The 19,856-nt window shown below is 40.3% G+C and overlaps 1 protein-coding gene across 12 annotated transcripts in view; it reads right to left on the bottom strand.

Annotated features, from left to right (window-relative positions):
* Positions 1-3,907: 3,907 nt before the first annotated feature.
* Positions 3,908-19,856, bottom strand: part of NUP98 (nucleoporin 98 and 96 precursor) — a 105,463-nt gene continuing 89,514 nt past the window's right edge. For all 12 annotated transcript variants that reach the window (XM_067038783.1, XM_067038786.1, XM_059068717.2 and 9 more), the window contains 10 exons: positions 19,150-19,379; positions 17,541-17,807; positions 16,049-16,206; positions 15,112-15,255; positions 14,163-14,305; positions 8,627-8,848; positions 6,107-6,348; positions 5,490-5,644; positions 4,537-4,648; positions 3,908-4,424 (listed from right to left, as the gene is read on the bottom strand). In XM_067038783.1, the coding sequence (XP_066894884.1) occupies positions 4,207-4,424; positions 4,537-4,648; positions 5,490-5,644; positions 6,107-6,348; positions 8,627-8,848; positions 14,163-14,305; positions 15,112-15,255; positions 16,049-16,206; positions 17,541-17,807; positions 19,150-19,379 (1,891 nt within the window). In that variant the 3' untranslated portion in view covers positions 3,908-4,206. The remainder of the gene's footprint in view (positions 4,425-4,536; positions 4,649-5,489; positions 5,645-6,106; positions 6,349-8,626; positions 8,849-14,162; positions 14,306-15,111; positions 15,256-16,048; positions 16,207-17,540; positions 17,808-19,149; positions 19,380-19,856) is intronic.

The raw sequence follows: 19,856 nt of genomic DNA, 5'->3' as shown, positions 1-19,856 counted from the left end.
TATTCAATCTTTTGGGGGCACAAGGTTGTCTTACTCTCAAATTACATTTAAAAGCAACATTTTGCAGAATACCTTTAGGCCAAAATAAAGGCTAAATTCAAGAGTGCTTCAAAACACATGGATATAGCACAGACATAGAGTAATAGACTGAAGAGTTACAGAAAAATTGGTATGTTTACCTGAAAAAATGTTGAAATATTTCTTATAACATATTTACTGTATTTTAGGGTAAAAATGTTAATTTGAAAAAAATAATTCTAAAAGTTGGTGGGTTATTTTTTTTTTTTTTTCTTTTGCGGTACGCGGGCCTCTCACTGCTGTGGCCTCTCCCGTTGCGGAGCACAGGCTCCGGACGCGCAGGCTCAGCGGCCATAGCTCACGAGCCCAGCCGCTCCCGCGGCATGTGGGATCCTCCCTGACCGGGGCACGAACCCGTGTCCCCTGCATCAGCAGGCGGACTCCCAACCACTGCGCCACCAGGGAAGCCCCAGGTGGGTTATTTTTAAAAAGGCATTTTGGAAAAAAAAAAAAAAAAAGTACCTGAACAACAACTGATTTAAGTCTCTATTTTGAAAATACTGAATCATCACATATAAAAAGATAAGGAATGTGCGATGATGAAACAGTGAAACTTGGTCATGATTATTATTAGGTGGAAGGTTGATGGAAGCTTTAGAAAGGGTGAATCAGGCTGACAACACCTGAATCAACAATCTTAACATCACTAAAAGTGGAACAGTAAGACAGTGTCTTCTGTAGTGATGAAACACAGCAACACCTATGAGAAGGACCCTGAATCTAATCAAGTCTCTAGATCTAACCAGTGGTATATAGCAAGTAAGGGAGGTAGAGGTACAATCAGCCAAATCTAGAAGCCCCTGGCCCTCTATGATAAAGGATGAATGTCACAGGTACTTCATCAAATAAAGGGCATTTAAAAAAGGAGAGAGGAGAACTGTTAATAGATTAAAAGAGATTTTAAGAGATTTATCAGCCAAATGCAAAGTGTGGACCCTGTTTAGATCCTGATTTGATTTAAACAAATCAACCGTAGTAAGATTTTACTTTTGAGACAACTGGGGAATTGGAAAATGCAGAGAGTATTAGTTAATATTTTGGAATTATTGTTAATTTTGTTAGGGACAATGGTATTGTGATTATATTTATAAAAATTTATCTTAGAAATGCTTAGGTATTGATGAAATGATGATCTCCCTTAGAAATACCATGGTGAGGGACTTTCCTGGTGGCACAGTGGTTAAGAATCCGCCTGCCAATGCAGGGGACATGGGTGCGAGCCCTGGTCCAGGAAGATCCCACATGCCGTGGAGCAACTAAGCCCGTGCGCCACAACTACTGAAGCCCACGTGCCTAGAGCCCGCGCTCTGCAGCAAGAAAAGTCACTGCAATGAGAAGCCCACACACTGCAATGAAGAGTAGCCCCTGCTCGCTGCAACTAGAGAAAGCCCACGCACAGCAACTAAGACCCAATGCAGTCAAAAATAAATTTAAAAAAAGAAATATCATGGTGGGTGTGTGGGTAGGAATAAGAATGGGGGTAAAGATTAAATAAGATGGAAAAACAGACATCATTTTATTTTTGCATGGGTGAAAATTTCTACAATAAAAGATTTTTTAAAACCCTTAGGAAAGCATAAGAAATGAATGTTTAAAGCAGAAATGAATACATTACAATACAGAACTCCAATAAAACTGTTAAGTCTGAGAGCTGGTTCTTTGAAAGACAACCAATAAAAAAAATCTGAAATAATTTCCTGGAAATACAAAGTAACAAAACGAGTCAAACATCTAAAAAAGAGCAGCTATGCCTGCAGGGCTTGGCTCTGCTAATCCAACATTTAATCTCCAGACCTCTATTAACTTTGATTTTGGCATTATTCCAGCATTCTGCTGAGGAAATACTTACTTTGAACATTGTATGAGGTTGTGGATTCCACAGCTCTGTTGAGTTTTGAGGCAACTGGTTCTTATTTTTATATTTTTGAGAAAATTAAATTTTTAAAAATATGTTTCAATGGGATTTTGAAATATAGAAGAGACCGCTTACCATCTTTATTGTTCACTTTAACTGGAAGTCTATTCTCTGTGATGCAAATAGCTGCTGTGATGAATATTTGACTTAGAGGTTTTTTAAAAAAGGAAATAACCTGTCCTAAGAGGAAATACTGCCCATATTCACAGTGCTTAACATTTCTAAAGGCAAACCACTTCTAAAGCACTCACTTGTCACAAAACACCTCTGGTGAGGAACGCAGAACAAATTCTTTGCTCTAAATCCAGCAAATGCTCCGTGACTCACTTGCTCAGGTTCACAGTCTGTCAGAAATGGTAGAAGATTCCCAGCTGAGTAACCCTTATCCTCAGGGGCCCAAATTAAAGGGAAGCCCCAGCCACTGGGAAGCCCCACTCTGCTTGTTCATCTCATCGATGTCCCAGAAATCTTTGGCCTAATCCTCACTGGAAATTGCTCTTATCTTCAATTTAACACAACCAACCAACCAACCAACCAACCTACTCATCAGCCTCATTTGATCCCTCTCAAGCACAGCTCTGTGAAGCAGCAACATCAGGGATCATTATCTGTTTTACACGGTGGAAACTGAAAGATGAAGTGCCAAGGTTTAAAAACAAAAACCCCAGAGCAGAGAGGCTTTGAATACTAAATATATACCACCGGGCAATTTGAGACCCTGCCCCATTCCCCACTAGGAATCCAAGTGCATAAAAATAAATGTACAGCAGTCAGGATCCATCAATAATCTCAACCCCCCCCACCCCAAAATTGACCCTTATAAACCCAGCCTTTGATCTAGTCTGCAACTATTCTCTCATTAGCCCACGGCCAGTCTCTCTTTAGACTGCAAATTAAACAAGGCCACCATAAAGCTCCTTGGGACAAGAAGGCTCAAAACCACAAAAGGAAAGCCAATACCAGGAATGCTATAAACATTTCATTTTATTTATTTTTTTTTAAGAAAGTAGCTTCAGAAAAAGAGGAAAATAATCTAGGTCATTTATATATATATATATATATATATATACATATACATATATATATATATATGCATGTATACTTTTTAATAAAACCCTTTCCATAATCTTCATGCATAAAGACCCAGGGAGGCATGGCCATGTTGTCTGTGGCAGCCCGCACACCAGCAGTCTCAGACCGTTACCTGGGGCTCCCCACAGCTGTTGGCAGCAGTGTAGCAAAAGCCCCCTGCCTCCCCCTGAAGCCCAGATCCTTGCCTGCCTCAGTGATGGTTTCACCTTCTGGGACTGTAAATGGAGGGTGGGAAATGCTCTGGGCTAGAGTGGGAAGGACAGGAAGGGCTACCTAACCAACCTGTCATGTTTCATCCAAACTCTTCAGGCAAATCCAGACAGGAGGCCTAGCGAGATGACTGAAAACCAGGCACCAAACTGAGTTCTGGGAGTTTCCCAGAGATGTGTGACCTGTGACCAAGAGCTCCTGCACAGGGAAGGTTTGGTATTCACAGAACATTCAAGGCAGGAATAACAATCAAGCCCTGAAGCCCCATCCCTCCATGGCAGGCACTCACTTCTACCCTAAATGGGTCAGAAAGACCCTGTTCTGCTTCCTAATTCAGTCCAACCCTCTTCTGACTCCAAAAGTCAGTGTTAATCAACAACCTACTTCAGAGACAGATTCTCCTTTCTTCTGTGGATAGTTCACTTGTTAAGGGAGGACAGTCCTAGGTCAACACATTTGTCCCATCACCTGTCCCACTCCTTCTAAAGAGTCCTAGTATAAAAGGGCAGGAGTAGGATAGCAGTTTGGCATCAAGAGTCACAAGATCCAGAATGGCTGAGGGAGGAAAAGCATTCCCTGGTTCTTAGGGGGTGGGGGAATTCTGCCAAAGGTGCTTTACCAATGCTTTACTGACCATTTAAAAAAAGAAAGAAAAAAAAAAAAAAGAATAGTCTTGAGGATGGTAAAAAAGAGACTTGGATCCTTTTTTTGGGGTTCCAAAAGCCCTTATGCTGTGTTTAGTATTAAGAAATCCGTGAACAACTGGAGGTTGTTGCTTGGGCAGCAGGAAGGGAGGGTGGATTCCATGGCCAGCCCAGAGAATGGCAAATGGTGCCAATCAACTCAATGTAGGGGACCTCTGCGTAGTGAGTGTGAATTGGCATGTGAGTGTGATGCGGGGAGCCTGGGGCTCACTGGCTCCCAACAGTCAGCTCTCGCAGGTAGGACTGTGTGAGACTGCGCAGTTCCTCCAAGGCATAGTCCTCAGGCATGGGGAGCCGGCCAATGTGGGGAGCCAACAGGCGCAAAGGGACTCGCTGAGGGTCTGGTGTTGAGTCGGAGGTTGCATCAGGGGCATGTTGAAGGCTCAGTACCACCCGCAGCAGGTTGGCTACACGTTTGGCCATGTCTGGAGAAAAAGAGCAGAGTAAGCTACAAAGGACTGGGGGTGAGGTGTGGGTATAATAATCATAAAGACAAGCAATGAGCAGGCAGGAAGGGGGAGGAGGCGAGAGGCTGACCTGACTGAGCCAGGCGATCCTTGGCATTGTAACACTGGATCTGCTCTATCCGGTTGCACAGTGAGGTCACTTTGGTATGTAACTGCTCTAGCTCATAACCTGAGCAATCCACCTACAAAGAAGCAGAGAAACCAATTAGGCCAAGAGGAGCTCCCATCACTCCATCCTACCCATAGACTGACTATGCAACACTGAAACAAGAGTGAGGTGAGGGAGGGAAAAACCCAAGAAGCTGGCCAGCAGTGCCATGTCACCACCATCCAGCCTAGTCGCTGAGAATAAGACAAGACCTTAGCAATTATATACAAGAGGAAAGCAATATAGTGTACAGGGCCTAGGATTGGGCAAGTCTTGAAATCACCATTCGTGAACCATGTAACCAGCAAGCTTTAACATAGCACCAAAAATCTACATAAATCTGGGTTCACAAACATGGTATTGATTTCTTAAGAGTACACAATGAGAGGTGGAGCCCAAACCAGCACTTAATTTAAGTCTCCTGACTCCAACTAAGAATCAGCACTTAATTATGCAGATATTAACAGGAACTGTGGCTTCGTTAACAACAGAAATCAATTACTTTCATGCCAATGTTATGTGAAACATCCTCACCAAATCTCTGACCTTACTTTATCTCTCAACCCTAAGCTTCTCATTTAAAACTAGGAGAAAAGGGAAGAACAAGGGGAGGAGACCGACTATGGACAAGCCTTAGGAATGTCCATTGTACACACTACTTACTTGGCAATAAGCACCAAAAAACCTTTTAAAGTTTTGATAGAGCTGTCACAGCAGCTACATCAAATTAGCTTCATCAAAATATCCCTCCTGCACTGACAGTGCTATCTCTGCCAATGAGTTTTTCAAGTCATTGCTCAAGCCTTTGGAGGTCGCTATGGCTCTGTGGGCCAGGGAAAGGGGAAACTAGGCCGTGGTTTAAGGAACTCAGGTACCTGCTGTATATGATGGAGCATTTCAATGACCCGAATGTAGTCCAGGTAAACAAGCCCAGATGTTTCCCAGTCCTGGATTAGGCTGCTGCGCTCCGGGGGTGCCAGGTCTTCCAAGAACCCCTTCAGGTAGTCATAGTTCTCATTAATAATGGCATCTGAAGAAACAAAATATTGACCAAAAGTGCACAGAGGAAGGACATGGCAGAAAGATCTAAGACAGGAAGAAAGGGAAAATTATGTTGGGTCAGACTTGAGAATTACAGTAGATATTTTGAAATTCTCTTAAGAAAACTGTGAAGAATTTCTGGCTTCAGTTTCCCAAACAGATATTTCTGGTGTTGCTGAATAAAACTCCCTAAATAAACAAAGAGCTTAACATAATTAGTGAATATCAAGGATATTCCTGGCAAATGGGAATGTAACAATATTGCTGTTGACCCCGCCTCTCATCCTTACCAAGCATCTTCTGCACAGAGAGCTTTTACAAAGTGTGATCTGATTCAAGTCTGCCATATCCTGTTCTGATCATCATTTCTGGCCTGACTCGTCATGGGTTCAGAGATTGGAAGAATTGGGGGTAATTCCAGGAGACACAGGGCCTAGTCTGAAGCACTCACCAGAAGCTAAATGTTGGATGACGAGTTTGTGGCAGCGGTTCCAGTGCCCCGCTTTAAATAAATAGAGGGCCTCCAAGTGCCTGTCGGATTCCATGTGTGCTCGTACTGCTTTGGCCTCATGAATCCACTCAGCAGGCACACAAAGCTTCTCGGTCAGGAAAATCTCCTTAGCCCAAGATTCAGGGGTCTCCAACAGTTGGCAGTGCCGCGTAAGCAGCTCTCGAACGGCCTTCTCACGCATGCTATAGGAGGAAAGGTCAGTTGGGATAAATCTCATTCTCACTGATGGAGAAGGCTGCCTCAGATGGCTCACAGTGGCCCGTGAGGCAGTCTCTTAAACTGCAGGTCCTGACCCTTAGTGAATCACCTCAAACTTCACTTAAAAAGCTATCACACCAGCATTAATTTTTAAAATGAAACAGAATAGAAGCACATTATATTTTCATGGTCTTTAAGTCTGAAAACGAATACTCTTGGGAAGGTTGCCCACTACCCCGAAAAGGTTTTCTCCTGACTCGGCTCATTTCTTTTCTTTTTAAAAATTTAATTGGAGTACAGTTGATTTACAATGTTGTATTAGTTTCAGGTGTACAGCAAAGTGATTCAGTTATACATGTACATATATTCATTCTTTTTTATATTTTTTTCTCATATAGGTTATCACAGAATATTGAGTAGAGTTCCCTGTGCTCTATAGTAGGTCCTTGTTGGTTATCGATTTTATATATAGTAGTGTGTATATGTTCACCCCAGTAGGCTCATTTCTTTGTTTCCTTTCTCTAACAGGAGATGAAGGACTGGGATAGGGGAATTCTAGATCCACCGAGCACTCTGCAGTTTATTCCTAACCTCCTCCCTGCCCTCTCTCTCACGTGGTCAATGCAAGAAAACAAAGTAGTTTTAAACGTAAGGTCTCTTCCAGGTCGTTTTTCCCCTTAAAAGTCATCAGCCTTCCTAATTCATTTTCTCTTTACTGCTAGACTTAGGCTAAACTCAATCTTTCTGCTCTCAAGGCCACTTAAATAGAGTCTTTCTTTGTCTGGGCCAAAGGATCAGTCATTTTAATTTCAGATCAAAGCTATTCTCCTCATCTTAGATTCTTTTCTCAACTCCTAGGTTTTTCAAAGGACTCCCAATCTCATGACAACTGCCTCCTTTTTTCCTCCCCTTTAGGAAATAGGATCTGCTTTCCCACAGCCAATCATCAATCATCCCATCAGCCAGCCTTTTACCATGTGAAATTCTCCATGAGTGTGTTTAAATAAACTCAGAGGAAAATTCTGGGATCATTTTGTTTCCTGGTAAGGAGCAAGAGGAAAGAGACATTCCTTAAAAGTAAGGTTGTGCTGGATGCTTTACACTTTTAATTCCACAGTCACCTTTGAATAGAGATTAATATTTTAAAAAACTGAGGTCTAGAGAGTGTCTTTACTCAAAGTCAAAAGTGAAGTAAGCTCTACCTTAGGTCAAAGTGAGTACATGGTGGAGCCAGAATTTAGAAAGCTCTGACTACAAAACAACTTCTTTCCATGCCCTACGACATGACAGATAGTATAGTACAGTGATTAAGAGCACAGACTCTGGGTGTCTTGAGTTGAAAGGCTCACTCTGCCATTAAGTACCTATGTGACCTTGAACAAAAGTTACCTAACCTCTCTATCCCTTGGGTTGCTCATCTATAAAATAGTAAGAGTGTCTCATAGGTTCATTACGAGCAGTCAATGAGTTAATACATTTAAAGTACTTGCAACAGTGTATAAAGATATATAAAAGCATTATATAACAAGGTATTATATAAATGTTTTTGTTCTTAGTGTTATGCCATGCTGCTACCATTAACAAAAAACCTCCAACTTCATCTCATTCAAAGCACGGAGCAGAGGTGTTTCTCTGGTTTTTGTTCAGGACAAAGAACCAAAACATTACACATCTAAGCAAGACTGTATTGGTAAATAGGTAAATACAACACTATCAAACTTGAGGGACAGGGGTGGGTGGATGGAAAGGGAAGGCCAGTAAAGAAAAAGCAGGGTCCCTCCCTGCCAACCATTACTCCACAGATCCAACTCAGACAGCACTATTTCTGCATAATCCTAAACATGCCACATTCAAGGAATTTGTGCCTAGTTAATGGGGTTCCCCCACCTGGGCATATCTTTCCTTTCCACTTAATGATTTCCTATACCAATTATACATGTACTTTGAATCTTATCTCTAGAGAGACTCAGAGATTCTGCAGTTCACAGAGATCTCTTCTCCCTTCTCAGACTCCTGGGAGGCCTTAAGATAAATAGCACAATTTGGCACTTAATCAAAGGCAATCTTCCTTTCTAACGTGTTCACATGAATACAGAGACAGTCTGGGCTGCAGGTTGAACTGTCTTAAGGTTTATCACAAGGCTGGACCCAAAAATACATTCTAAATACTTACTTGCTGAACTGAACCCTAAGAGACTGATTTCTTTGGCATTGCCCTGTAACGTTGGATGCAACCAGTGTGTTTGATGGCTTCTCACTCACCTTGAGTTGTCAATGTGCAGGAGGACAAAGATGGCCCACTCCCAGAGCCCCTCACTTTCCAGCTGGCCAGCATAACTGGCCTGCAGCACACCCTCACACTGCTCTGAGAGATGGGTGTAGTTAAGAGCCCGCAGCACCTCCCACAAGTGCCAGCTTAGGCGGTAGTCCAAAGGATCTGCTGTTACGCTTCGAGGCTCCAGCAGCTGGTAGAGATCATAATGTCTGCAAAGGAGAATGTGCTGAGAGTTACCAAACCCAGCCAGCAGAACACCTGTACTGGACGAGTCAACTGTCTCAGCTACAGCTTACAAAACAATAAAGGCAGGCACCCGGGAGCAGAAGCATCATAAGCCTTATAACCTTCCTCCTCCAGGTTCAGCCACATTACCGATCTACCAAAAACCAAGGCACCTTCTCTTCGGTGGCTCTTCTACCAGGTTTGCTGGTATCTGTTTGGTCTACTTTTACCGTCCTGGTACAGGGAGTCTTCACAACTCTCTCTCCCTTCCATTCTTTCACTGTAGTTATCAATTACTTTTCTTAACCATTTAAAAAATACACGTTAATTCAAAAAGAGACATGTACCACAATGTTCACTGCAGCACTATTTACAATTGCCAGGACATGGAAGCAACCTAAATGTCCATCGACAGATGAATGGATAAAGAAGATGTGGCACATATATACAAGGGAATGTTACTCAGCCATAAAAAAAAAACGAAACTGAGTTATTTGTAGTGAGGTGGATGGACCTAGGGTCTGTCATACAGACTGAAGTAAGTCAGAAAGAGAAAAACAAATACCACATGCTAACGCATATATATAGAATCTAAAAAAAAAAAAAAAAAAAAAGGTACTGATAAACCTAGTAGCAGGGTAAGAATAAAGATGCAGACATAGAGAATGGACTTGAGGACATGGGGTGGGAGGGGGAAGCTGGGGTGAAGTGAGAGTAGCATCGACATATATATACTATTCAATGTAAAATAGTTAGCTAGTGGGAAGCAGCCACATACCACAGGGAGATCAGCTCGGTACTCTGCGATGACCTAGAGGTGTGGGATAGGAAGGATGGGAGGGAGGCTCAAGAAGGAGGGGATATGGGGACATATGTATGCATATGGCTGATTCACTTTGTTGTACAACAGAAACTAACACAGTATTGTGAAGCTATTAGACTCCAATGAAGATCTATCAATATATATATGTTATTTAGTATCTTTCAGGTTGTTTTACTATCTGAAGTTGCTGGAATGCTACTTCACCTGTTTGTTTGAACAGCTAACTAGTCTTTTTTGTTGTTATTTTATTTTTTAAAAATTCAGATTTATTTATTCATTTATTTTGGCTGCGCTGGGTCTTCATTGTGGCGCACGGGCTTTTCTAGTTGTGGCGCACGGGCTTAGTTGCCCAGTGGCAGATGGGATCTTAGTTCTCAGACCAGGGACTGAACCTGGGCCCCCTGCGTAGGGAGTGTGGAGTCTTAATCACTGTACCATTAGGGAAGTCCCAATAGCTAACCAGTCTTAATGATGGTTATTTCCTTCTATGGCTTGTAAATCTTACTTTTGATTTTGTCTACAGTAGGTATTATTCTTTATATAGAAATCCAGGTTTGAAAGTCTCCCTACAGACTTTCACTTTTTTTCTGCTGAGAGCCCAGGGACTTCAAAGATTCTGCACCAGTTTATGTGTTATGTTCTTAGCTTCCAAGTCCCAGACCATAAGAACAGTAAGAACTAAGATCCCACACCTACAAGTTTTAAAGATCTGGGCCTTGATTATCAACCAAAACTTTTCCCTTTCACCTAAGATCCCAGACATTTTACAAGTTCCTAACACCTCCCCAAGTAATGAGTAGTTTTTCTTGACTGGTGCTGTCAAACTGAACACTGTGATGATGGAAATGTTCTATAATCTGCCTTGACCAATAAGATAGCCACTAGACACATATGGCTATTAAACACTTGAAATATGGCTAGTGTGAATAAGTAATTAAATTTAAAAATTAATTTAAAGTAGTCTTATGAGAATAGCGGTCATTATACAGTGCAGTTCCTTACAGTTTATGTAAGGGTTTTAGTCATAGCAATTCTACTTTACGTGAGAAGAACGCTTTATTATCTCATTCAGGCTTTGGTTTATCTATTTCTGGCACTTTGAGATATATGCTTTTCTTCCTCTTCCTTTTTTCTTTTTTTTGACATTAAAAAAACTGACATACAATAAACTGTACATATTTAGAATGTACAATTTTCATAAGTTTAAACATATATATACACCTGTGAAACTACTACCAAGGTCAAGATAACAAGCATATCCATCACCTCCAAAAGTTTCCTTAAGTCCCTCTGTGATTCCTCTCTCCTGCCCCTCCCTATACCTACCCTTCCCAGGCAACCACTGATCTATCATTACAGATTAGTTTGCATTTCCCAGAGTTTTACATAAATTGGAATCAAGCGGTAGGTACATTTTTTGGGGTATTTTTTTTTCCTCACCGCTTCAAAAATAAGTAAAAGTATTTTGTGATTCACCATGCTGTTGCATTTTATCAACAGTTCATTCTTTCTTACTGCTGAGATAGTATTCCATTGTATAGATGTACCACAATTTGCTTATCTAATCACCTGTTGATGGAAATTTGGGTTGTTTCCCGTTTTGGACCTTTAAAATAAAGCTGCTATCAACATATAAATAGACATATATTTTCATTCCTCTTGGGTAAATACCTAGGAGTGGAATGGCTGGACCATATATGTATGTAGCCGTATGTTTAACTTTTTAAGCCGCCAAACTGTTTTTCCAAGTGCCAGTATTATTTTACATTTTTCCCCAGCAGTGTTGAGAATTCCAATTGCTCTGCTTCCATGATGACATTTGGTACAGGTGTCTTAATTTTTAGCCATTCTAATAGATGGGTAGTGGCATCCCATGATGGCTTTAATTTGCATGGCCCTGGTGTCTATTGATAAAAACTTTTCATGGGCTTTATATGTAGGTCTTCTTTGGTGAAGCATCCCTTTAAACATTTTTCCCAATTTTTAAATTGGATTGTTTGTTTTCTTATTATTGAGTTCAGAGAGTTCTTTACATGTTCTGGATAAAAGTCCTTTATCAGATATATGAATTGCAAGTATCTTCTCCCAATTTGTGGCTCATCTTTTCATTCTCTTAACAGTCTATCTAATGAGTAGTAGTTTTTAATTTTGTTAAAGTCTAATTTATCAATTTTTTCTTTTATGGATTATGTGTTTGGTATCTAAGAAATCTTTGCCTAACCCACAGTTGCAAAGATTTTCTTCTAAGAGGTTACTATTTTAAGTTTGACATTTAGGTTTATGATTCATTTTGAGCTAGATGACTAACAGATAACCAATGAAACCAAAAGCTGGAGACAGACTAATCAGGAGAAAAAGAGAGAAGACACAAATACCAATATCAGGGAAGAAAGAGACACAGCCACACATCCTACAGACATTAAAAAAGAGTAAGGGGGCTTCCCTGGTGGCACAGTGGTTAAGAGTCCTCCTGCCAATGCAGGGGACACGGGTTCGAGCCCTGGTCTGGGAGGATCCCACATGCTGTGGAGCAGCTAAGCCCGTGTGCCACAACTACTGAGCCTGTGCTCTGGAGACCGCAAGCCACAACTACTGAGCCCACGTGCCGCACCTTCTGAAGCCTGTTTGCCTAGAGTCCATGCCCCGCAATGAGAGAGGTCATCACTATGAGAAGCCCGCACACCGCAACAAAGAGTAGCCCCCGCTCACTGCAACTAGAGAAAGCCTGCGTGCTGCAGCAAAGACCCAATGAAGCGAGGGACTTCCCTGGTGGCTCAGTGGTTAGAATCTGCCTGCTAATGCAGCGGACACGGGTTCGACCCCTGGTCCGGGAAGATCCCACATGCTGCGAAGCAACTAAGTCCGTGTACCACAACTACTGAAGCCTGCACGCCTAGAACCCATGGCTCCGCAATAAGAGAAGCCACCACAATGAGAAGCCTGCGTACCACAACGAAGAGTAGCCCCTGCTCGCTGCCAACTAGAGAAAGCCTGTGTGCAGCAACGAAGACCCAACGCGGTAAAAATTGAATGAATGAATGAATAAAGAAAAGAATATGGAAATGTTATAAAGAACTTTATGCTAATAAATTTGGTGACTTTGGTGAAACAGACAAATTCCTTAGGAAAAACAAATGAACAAAACTGACTCAAGAATAAATGGAAAACCTTGACAGCTCTGTATCTATTAAGGAAACTGATTTTATAGTTAAAAAACTTCAATAAATTGGACTTTATAAAAATGTAAAACTTGTGTGTCTGTGTATTGGGAGAAAATAATTGCAAAAACACATTTATAATAAAGGACTTGCATCCTAAATATATAAAGAACTATTACAACACAATAAAGAACTATTAGGTGACCCTATTAAAAAAGGGGGGGCAAAAGGTTTCAAAGAGATTTCAACAAGGAAGATATATAGATAGATGGTAAATAAGCAAATGAAAAAATGCCTGCCACCATTAGGGCATTAGGGAAATGCAAATTAAAACACAATTTTAATTATGTGTATTTTACCACAATAAAGGACTGTATTATTCTATAATTAGTAAAGTTAATTTAAAAGAAAGTATTTAAAGAAATGAAATGAGATGTGAGCTAATACTTTTGACTGGAGAAAATCACTCAGTGTTTCTGATAAGGTAAAAAGACAGCTCTGAGATAGTTTTGATTGTCTGATTAAATATAACAGCATGTTAATATATTATATTAATTTCTTATTAAGCACACAAAAATGATACACCACTATGTGCCCACTAAAATGGTAAAATTTTAAAAGCTGACAATACCAAGTTTTGAAGAGGATATGGAGCAATTATAGATCTTGGTGGGAATGCAAAATGATACAAACATTTTTAGATACAAATGTTCATAGCAGCTTTATTCTTAATAGCCCCAAACAAGAAAACTGTCCATTAACAAATGAATAAATAAATAAATTTCTGATACACATATTAACATGGATAAATCTCAAAATCACTATGCTGGGTAAAAGAAGCCAGGCACAAAAGATAACATACAGAATGATCCCAATTACATAAAATTCTATAACAGCAAAACTAATCTACAGTAATGAAAAGTCAGTCAGTAGCTGTCTGTGGTGTGGACTGATTGCAAAGGGACATGAGGTAACTTTTTGAGGGTAATGTAAATGTTACCTTGATAGTGATGGTAGTTAGATTACACTAAAACATATCAAACCACATACTTCATTATGTATAAAATTATATCTCATTAAAGTTGATTAAAATAATTTTTAGATTTTTAAAAAACAACTTCATTTAAGTATAGTTGATTTAAAATGTGAATTTTTAGATTTCCAATTCCAGTTCCCATGCTCTTTGCACTCAATTACTGTAAATTATATTTTGGTAATTTATATAGACTTACGGCAATTTGACCACATATAAAAGGGAAAGGACTCCCTAGGGCTCATGGAACCCTCGAGTGACTATAACATATGGCTCTGATTTACCTGTCACTATAGAGTTTTAGAAGGTGAAAGCAGACATCTTGAAGAGGTCTCTGTGAGTCTTGCTCCTCCTCTACCACAAAGCCAGAGTCCTCCAGGTATGAGGGAAGTGGGCAGCAGGCATATCTGTCACCCTCAGAGGTATTCTGAAGTTAAGAATTTGATAAAACAATACATCAGTTACTAGTATGTTTCACTAGATTCTACTGTGTCTCAGTTACTCAGATGTGTATTAAGAATAGTGTGACATTCTCTAAAGGAGTGTTTCAAGGATTTTAAACTTATTTTGATCAGTGACATATTCCACCTGCCTTCAATGGACTGGCAAAGACCTCAGACAGCTCTCACTAACCCCACCACCTTTCTTGCCACAATTCTTATTACACTCAATTTTTCTTAGTGTTCTCTTTTTCCTGACAATATTGATAATTCTGGCAAATGATATCAAAGACAATAAAAATGAACAGTAAGAAAAGAACCAAATAATGGCATTAAAAACATTAATAAAAACAAAAAAAACCAAAAAAACCCCAAAAAACCCCCATTAATAATCCTTTAACCTCCAAATGGACAAGGAATATGAAATATTATTTAGAGGCAAATTTCAGACCTGCTAGGCTATACTAAACATGAGGTCAGGCTGTATCTCAGGGAATTCCTGAAGGAATAAAACAGCATTAGGAATGAAGAAAAACCCTCCAATGTTGAGGCAGGAACAGCAGTAAGCAAATAAATTGTGGAAACTCATTGTATTAAACAAAATAGAAGCAGAAACTTGAAGAAGTTTCCCATCAGATTTCCTGTGTCCATTTCAATTCTATGCTACTTTTCAAAAAGCAGTTAGGAAAAAGTATTATGAAATGTGATTTGATGGTTTTTTTTCTGTAGTACTTTTCTGGTAAAAACAGAAATCCTACCAGGACTCTTGCTTGGCTATACTGGATACATATACCTGAAATGCTTCTTCATACATGCTGAGTGCCTTGGAAATGGAGGCTGTTGGTGGGAGCAAATACCAAAGATGGACAGCCAGGGACCGTTTCCAATCCAACTGTGAGCACACATTGATTTGCTTCTGCTCTGAGAGGTGCCATACCTACAGGAGACAAAATCACCATCACAGCTCTACATTATACATTACCTTGTTACTGGCCAGGCCTGCATGTTGCTCACTTATTCAAGTTGATTCTAAATGATTTAAATAGCACTGTTAATGATCCAGATATAAAATACACAGTCCCTTGGTGGCAGGTGATAGGGTGGACTTAGGCAGTAAGTGCTGAGAAGAGGTGAGAACCACTCATTGCCCACAGCTGCCAACTTTAAGATGTGAATAAATTCTGATCAGTGATTTCATTTTTGGAAATTGACTTTAAGATGGCAAGCAAAATTGGTAGGCAGCAAGAAAATTGGCTTAAAGTAATTATGATACATCATTCATGAAATGGAAGAGAAGTGGCTATTAAAAAAAGAGAGGCCACACAACATGAAAAATGATCATATTCAGTAAGTTAAAAAAAAAGGTTGCAGAACTGCTATATATAATTCATTTTATTTGAATATATAACAAGTGTAAATATGCACACATATATGTCAAAATAGACTTAAAATATGTCTAGAAAGACAGACAATGAATTATGTTGTTTATCACTATGATATGGGATATGGTGAACTTTAACATTTTAATTTCTATATAACCAGTATTTCTTCCCCACAATGTACATGTTGTATGTTTAAAATTTGAAAATATTTCTGCTGAAAGTTAAATACAAGTTGCTTAGTTATATGTAATAGTGTACAATTTACAAAGATAGCTCTTTGCCTTAACCTCAAGCAATCCTGAATCTATGAGAAAATTTATATAAGTTTATGAGAAAAGAGGAAAATACCGGTTTTCCAGCCAAGAGGGCAAAGATGCGCAGTCTCTCCTCCTGGATGAAACAGTCAGCCTGGAGTTGATGCCAATCTACCAGCTGCATAGTAAGCAGCTCCCGGACCGACTGGCTGCCAACCAACTGGGATAAAAGAAGGGCAAGACGATGATCACCTACAAGAGAAACAGTTCTCCGGTGATTCTGAGAATTTATAGACTTGGGAAAACACTTGGGAGCATTATTTTATTTCTTCTGGCCCTCAAGAAACAGCTCTGACTGCTCTCTGCAGTAGTGCTAAAATACTGATCAAGAACTTACCGTTTCTGGTTTGGGTAGAAAATCTTCAAAGTATTGTAGCTTAAACTAATTACATATAGATTGTATAGTACACAGAGTTCAGTGTCAGATCTACTATTATTTCTGTGACCCTACACAAGGCACCTCATCTGTAAAATGGAGGGAAGTATCATTTGATTCAAAGGTCTATAATGAAAACTGAGATGACATAACTGCAAACATGCCCAACTAGCAGGTACTATATAATGACACTGAGAAATGGCAAACTCAAACCTAGAGGAAAAACAAATGTATGATATAAAGAAAATGGTTGAGTCTTTCACTCTCTAGAGTCCAGTATCTTTTAATAAAAAATTTTACGTACAAAGGCTTGAGGCAATAAAAAAATTCTAGGGACTTCCCTGGTGGCGCAGTGGTTAAGAATCAGCCTGCCAGGCTTCCCTGGTGGCGCAGTGGTTGAGAATCTGCCTGCCAATGCAGGGGACACGGGTTCGAGCCCTGGTCTGGGAAGGTCCCACATGCCGCAGAGCAACTAGGCCCGTGAGCCACAACTACTGAGCCTGTGCGTCTGGAGCCTGTGCTCCGCAACGAGAGGCCGTGACAGTGAGAGGCCTGTGCACCGCGATGAAGAGTGGCCCCCGCTTGCCACAACTAGAGAAAACCCTCGCACAGAAATGAAGACCCAACACAGCCAAAAATAAATAAATAAATTTATAAAAAAGAATCGGCCTGCCAATGCAGGGGACATGGGTTCAAGCCCTGGTCCGGGAAGATCCCACAGGCCGCGGAGCAACTAAGCCCACGCACCTCAACTACTCAGCCTGCGCTCTAGAGCCTGTGAATCTCAACTACCGAAGCCCACGTGCCTAGAGTCCATGTTCCACAAAAGAAGCCACCGCAATAAGAAGCCCATGCACCGCAACCAAGAGTAGCCCCCACTCACAGCAACTAGAGAAAGCCCACGTGCAGCAACGAAGACCCAACGCAGGCAATAAATAAATAAATAAATAGATAAATAAAATTTAAAGTTTAAGGTTATAAAAGGAAAATTGGAAGACAGAGTCCCTACCTATCCTGGAGGAACCGGCGATCTTCCTGGGAAGTTTATACTTAATATTCGGGTTCGAAGACAAGGGCAAACGCACGATTAAGGGGTAGGGACAGTGAGTAGGAAGTAGGCAGCGGTGCAGAGAAGGACGGCATGCCCTACCTGACTGCTGGGCCAGGGAGCAGGCCTCACTGATCCTCTTGCCCGTGAGGTAGCTGAAGACAGCCTCCACAGGGTTGTCTTTTCGGGTTAAGGAGACTTCCTCCTCAATTTGAGGTGCAGCAGTTTGGGACAGCCAGCGAGAGAAAGCTCTTCTTCGCTCCAGAATCTGAATGTATTCAGTGGGCTCATCCAGCTGGCTGTCAAGCTCCTTCAGGTGGCCCCATAGAGCTTCACATAATGTCCATGTTAGGCTCCAGTGCTTCACAACTAAGGAAGGAACAGGAAAATAATGCAATGACATGAAGCCATACAATGACTACAGAGAGGGGATCACTTTAATGTGGCATTAAAAATACATAAATTAATAAATACACCAAACAACGTCTCAAGTTGATTTCCCTGAATCTGTCTCCACCTCACTCACCTGTGTCTTACAAGCTCCAGAGGTGTGTGGTATGACTGCCTGCTCACTCCATGTATCCATGGTACTTACATAAATGTAACTCCAGGCTCCTTTAAACAGGTTCCTCTAGCCTAATTATGGCTACATATAGTCTCAAATGATAGAGAAAAATCCTCTAATTTGATCAAATTCTGTTCAAAAAATGCTTTAAGAAATATAAAGTGCTCTGAAAACTTGTGAGAGATTATTATCTGCTATAGGCACAGCCTAACATTTTAGTGAGCCTAAATGATACTGTTCAAAGCACTTAGGAGTAAAACAACTCTCATCTATACAATATAACTATACAATAGTTACCATCTTCATTTTACAGATGAGGAAACTGAGGTACAGAGCATTAAGTGACTTGCTCAAAGTTACATGCAAGACTTAACAGAGCCAGGATTCAAACTCAAGTAATCGGAGTCCAACTCTATACTCTTAACTACTAATGCTATATTGCCCCTCACAAAGAAAAACAAAAAGGAAGCACTGTTTACCACCTTAAGCTACTTACAAGTATGCATTGGGAAGATGACTCACATATTTGAAGAGATAAGACAACTACAGCAAACACAAAGAAATGAACATAAACAATTCCCAAAAACGTGTGGTATGGAACTTTCTAATAGTCCCCATTTTTCAATAAAAGTGATGTGAAATGTTGTGTGAAACATGTAATTTTTCTACTACTTGAAATAGTAAGTGCCCAAATTAGAAAAGCACTTTATGGAAGTATTGGCTCAGAAAAACATGATCAGAATCATTATAGAGAGGTAATAGTGAGAGAAGTCAGGAAGGGAAGTTATAACCACCAAAGTTGTTGGGAAGAACAAGTGGGACTTGAGTTGGACATGGAAGAATGGGTAGGACTTAGGTAGGATCTCTCTCCCCCTATGTTCTCCGGGTGGGGTAAGGGATCTAATTTTATAAATCCACGGGATGTGACTGGTTACTGTTCCTTTGAACAGGGGCATAAGAGTAATGATAAACAATGATGTGATTTCTTCCTGCTTGAGATTTTGCTCATCCCAACTCAACTACAGATAAGTGCAAGCTCAGGCATCCACCACTACACTGGTACAAGGAAATTGTGTCCTCCTATGAACATATGCTCCTACTCCTGTTCCTGGGGCATCAAGGGTTAGAAGTATAGTCCATACTCACTTTGTGGTTCCAATAAGTCTCCTGATGCTTCCTTAACCCAATCTGCATAGTCATGAATGACAGCAACTCCCGGATTGGGGACAATGAGAGGACACAGCTCATCCACATGGACAGTGCTATGTTTTAACTTAAGCTCCAGAGATGTCTGGTATAATTGCAGGTCTTCATCCAGCTTCTTTTGCCTCAAACTGAGTTTTTCCAAATGAACTTTGAATGGAGACTCAGTTAGGCTACAAGGGAAAATAACAAATAAGATAGAAAAGACAGATGGTAGAATTTTCCTACAATGAAACCTTTGTTTCTTTTTATAATTACAAAATAGGACACAAAACATTCCACTATAATTTTAAAGAAAATTTGTTTCCTAATATCAAGCTATAATGAACTTATTTGATATATATTGAGCAAATTGCCTGAGCCATGCATTCAGAATCCCAAGGCTTAAAAAAAAAAAAAAAAAAAAAAAGAATCCCAAGCCTTCTTAGGCCAGATTATAATAAGCATGGGAGTCAGTACAATTAGACCTGGAAATGGCTTCTGCATGTATATGGATACTATGAAATCCAATGGTCAAAAGCTACTGTGGGACACCCATTTCTCAAACCATACTTAACTCATTAAGTTATGAGTTATCAGTATCAAAAGTCATGAGGCTAAGCTTACAGATACTAAAGAACTGACTCTCAATTAAGATAAACATACAGTTG

The sequence above is a fragment of the Kogia breviceps genome, chromosome 7 (assembly GCF_026419965.1).
Source record: "Kogia breviceps isolate mKogBre1 chromosome 7, mKogBre1 haplotype 1, whole genome shotgun sequence".
In the NCBI taxonomy this organism is placed as follows: domain Eukaryota; kingdom Metazoa; phylum Chordata; class Mammalia; order Artiodactyla; family Physeteridae; genus Kogia; species Kogia breviceps.
Note: the sequence above shows the minus strand (reverse complement) of the source record. Positions and strands in the feature narration are given on the sequence as shown.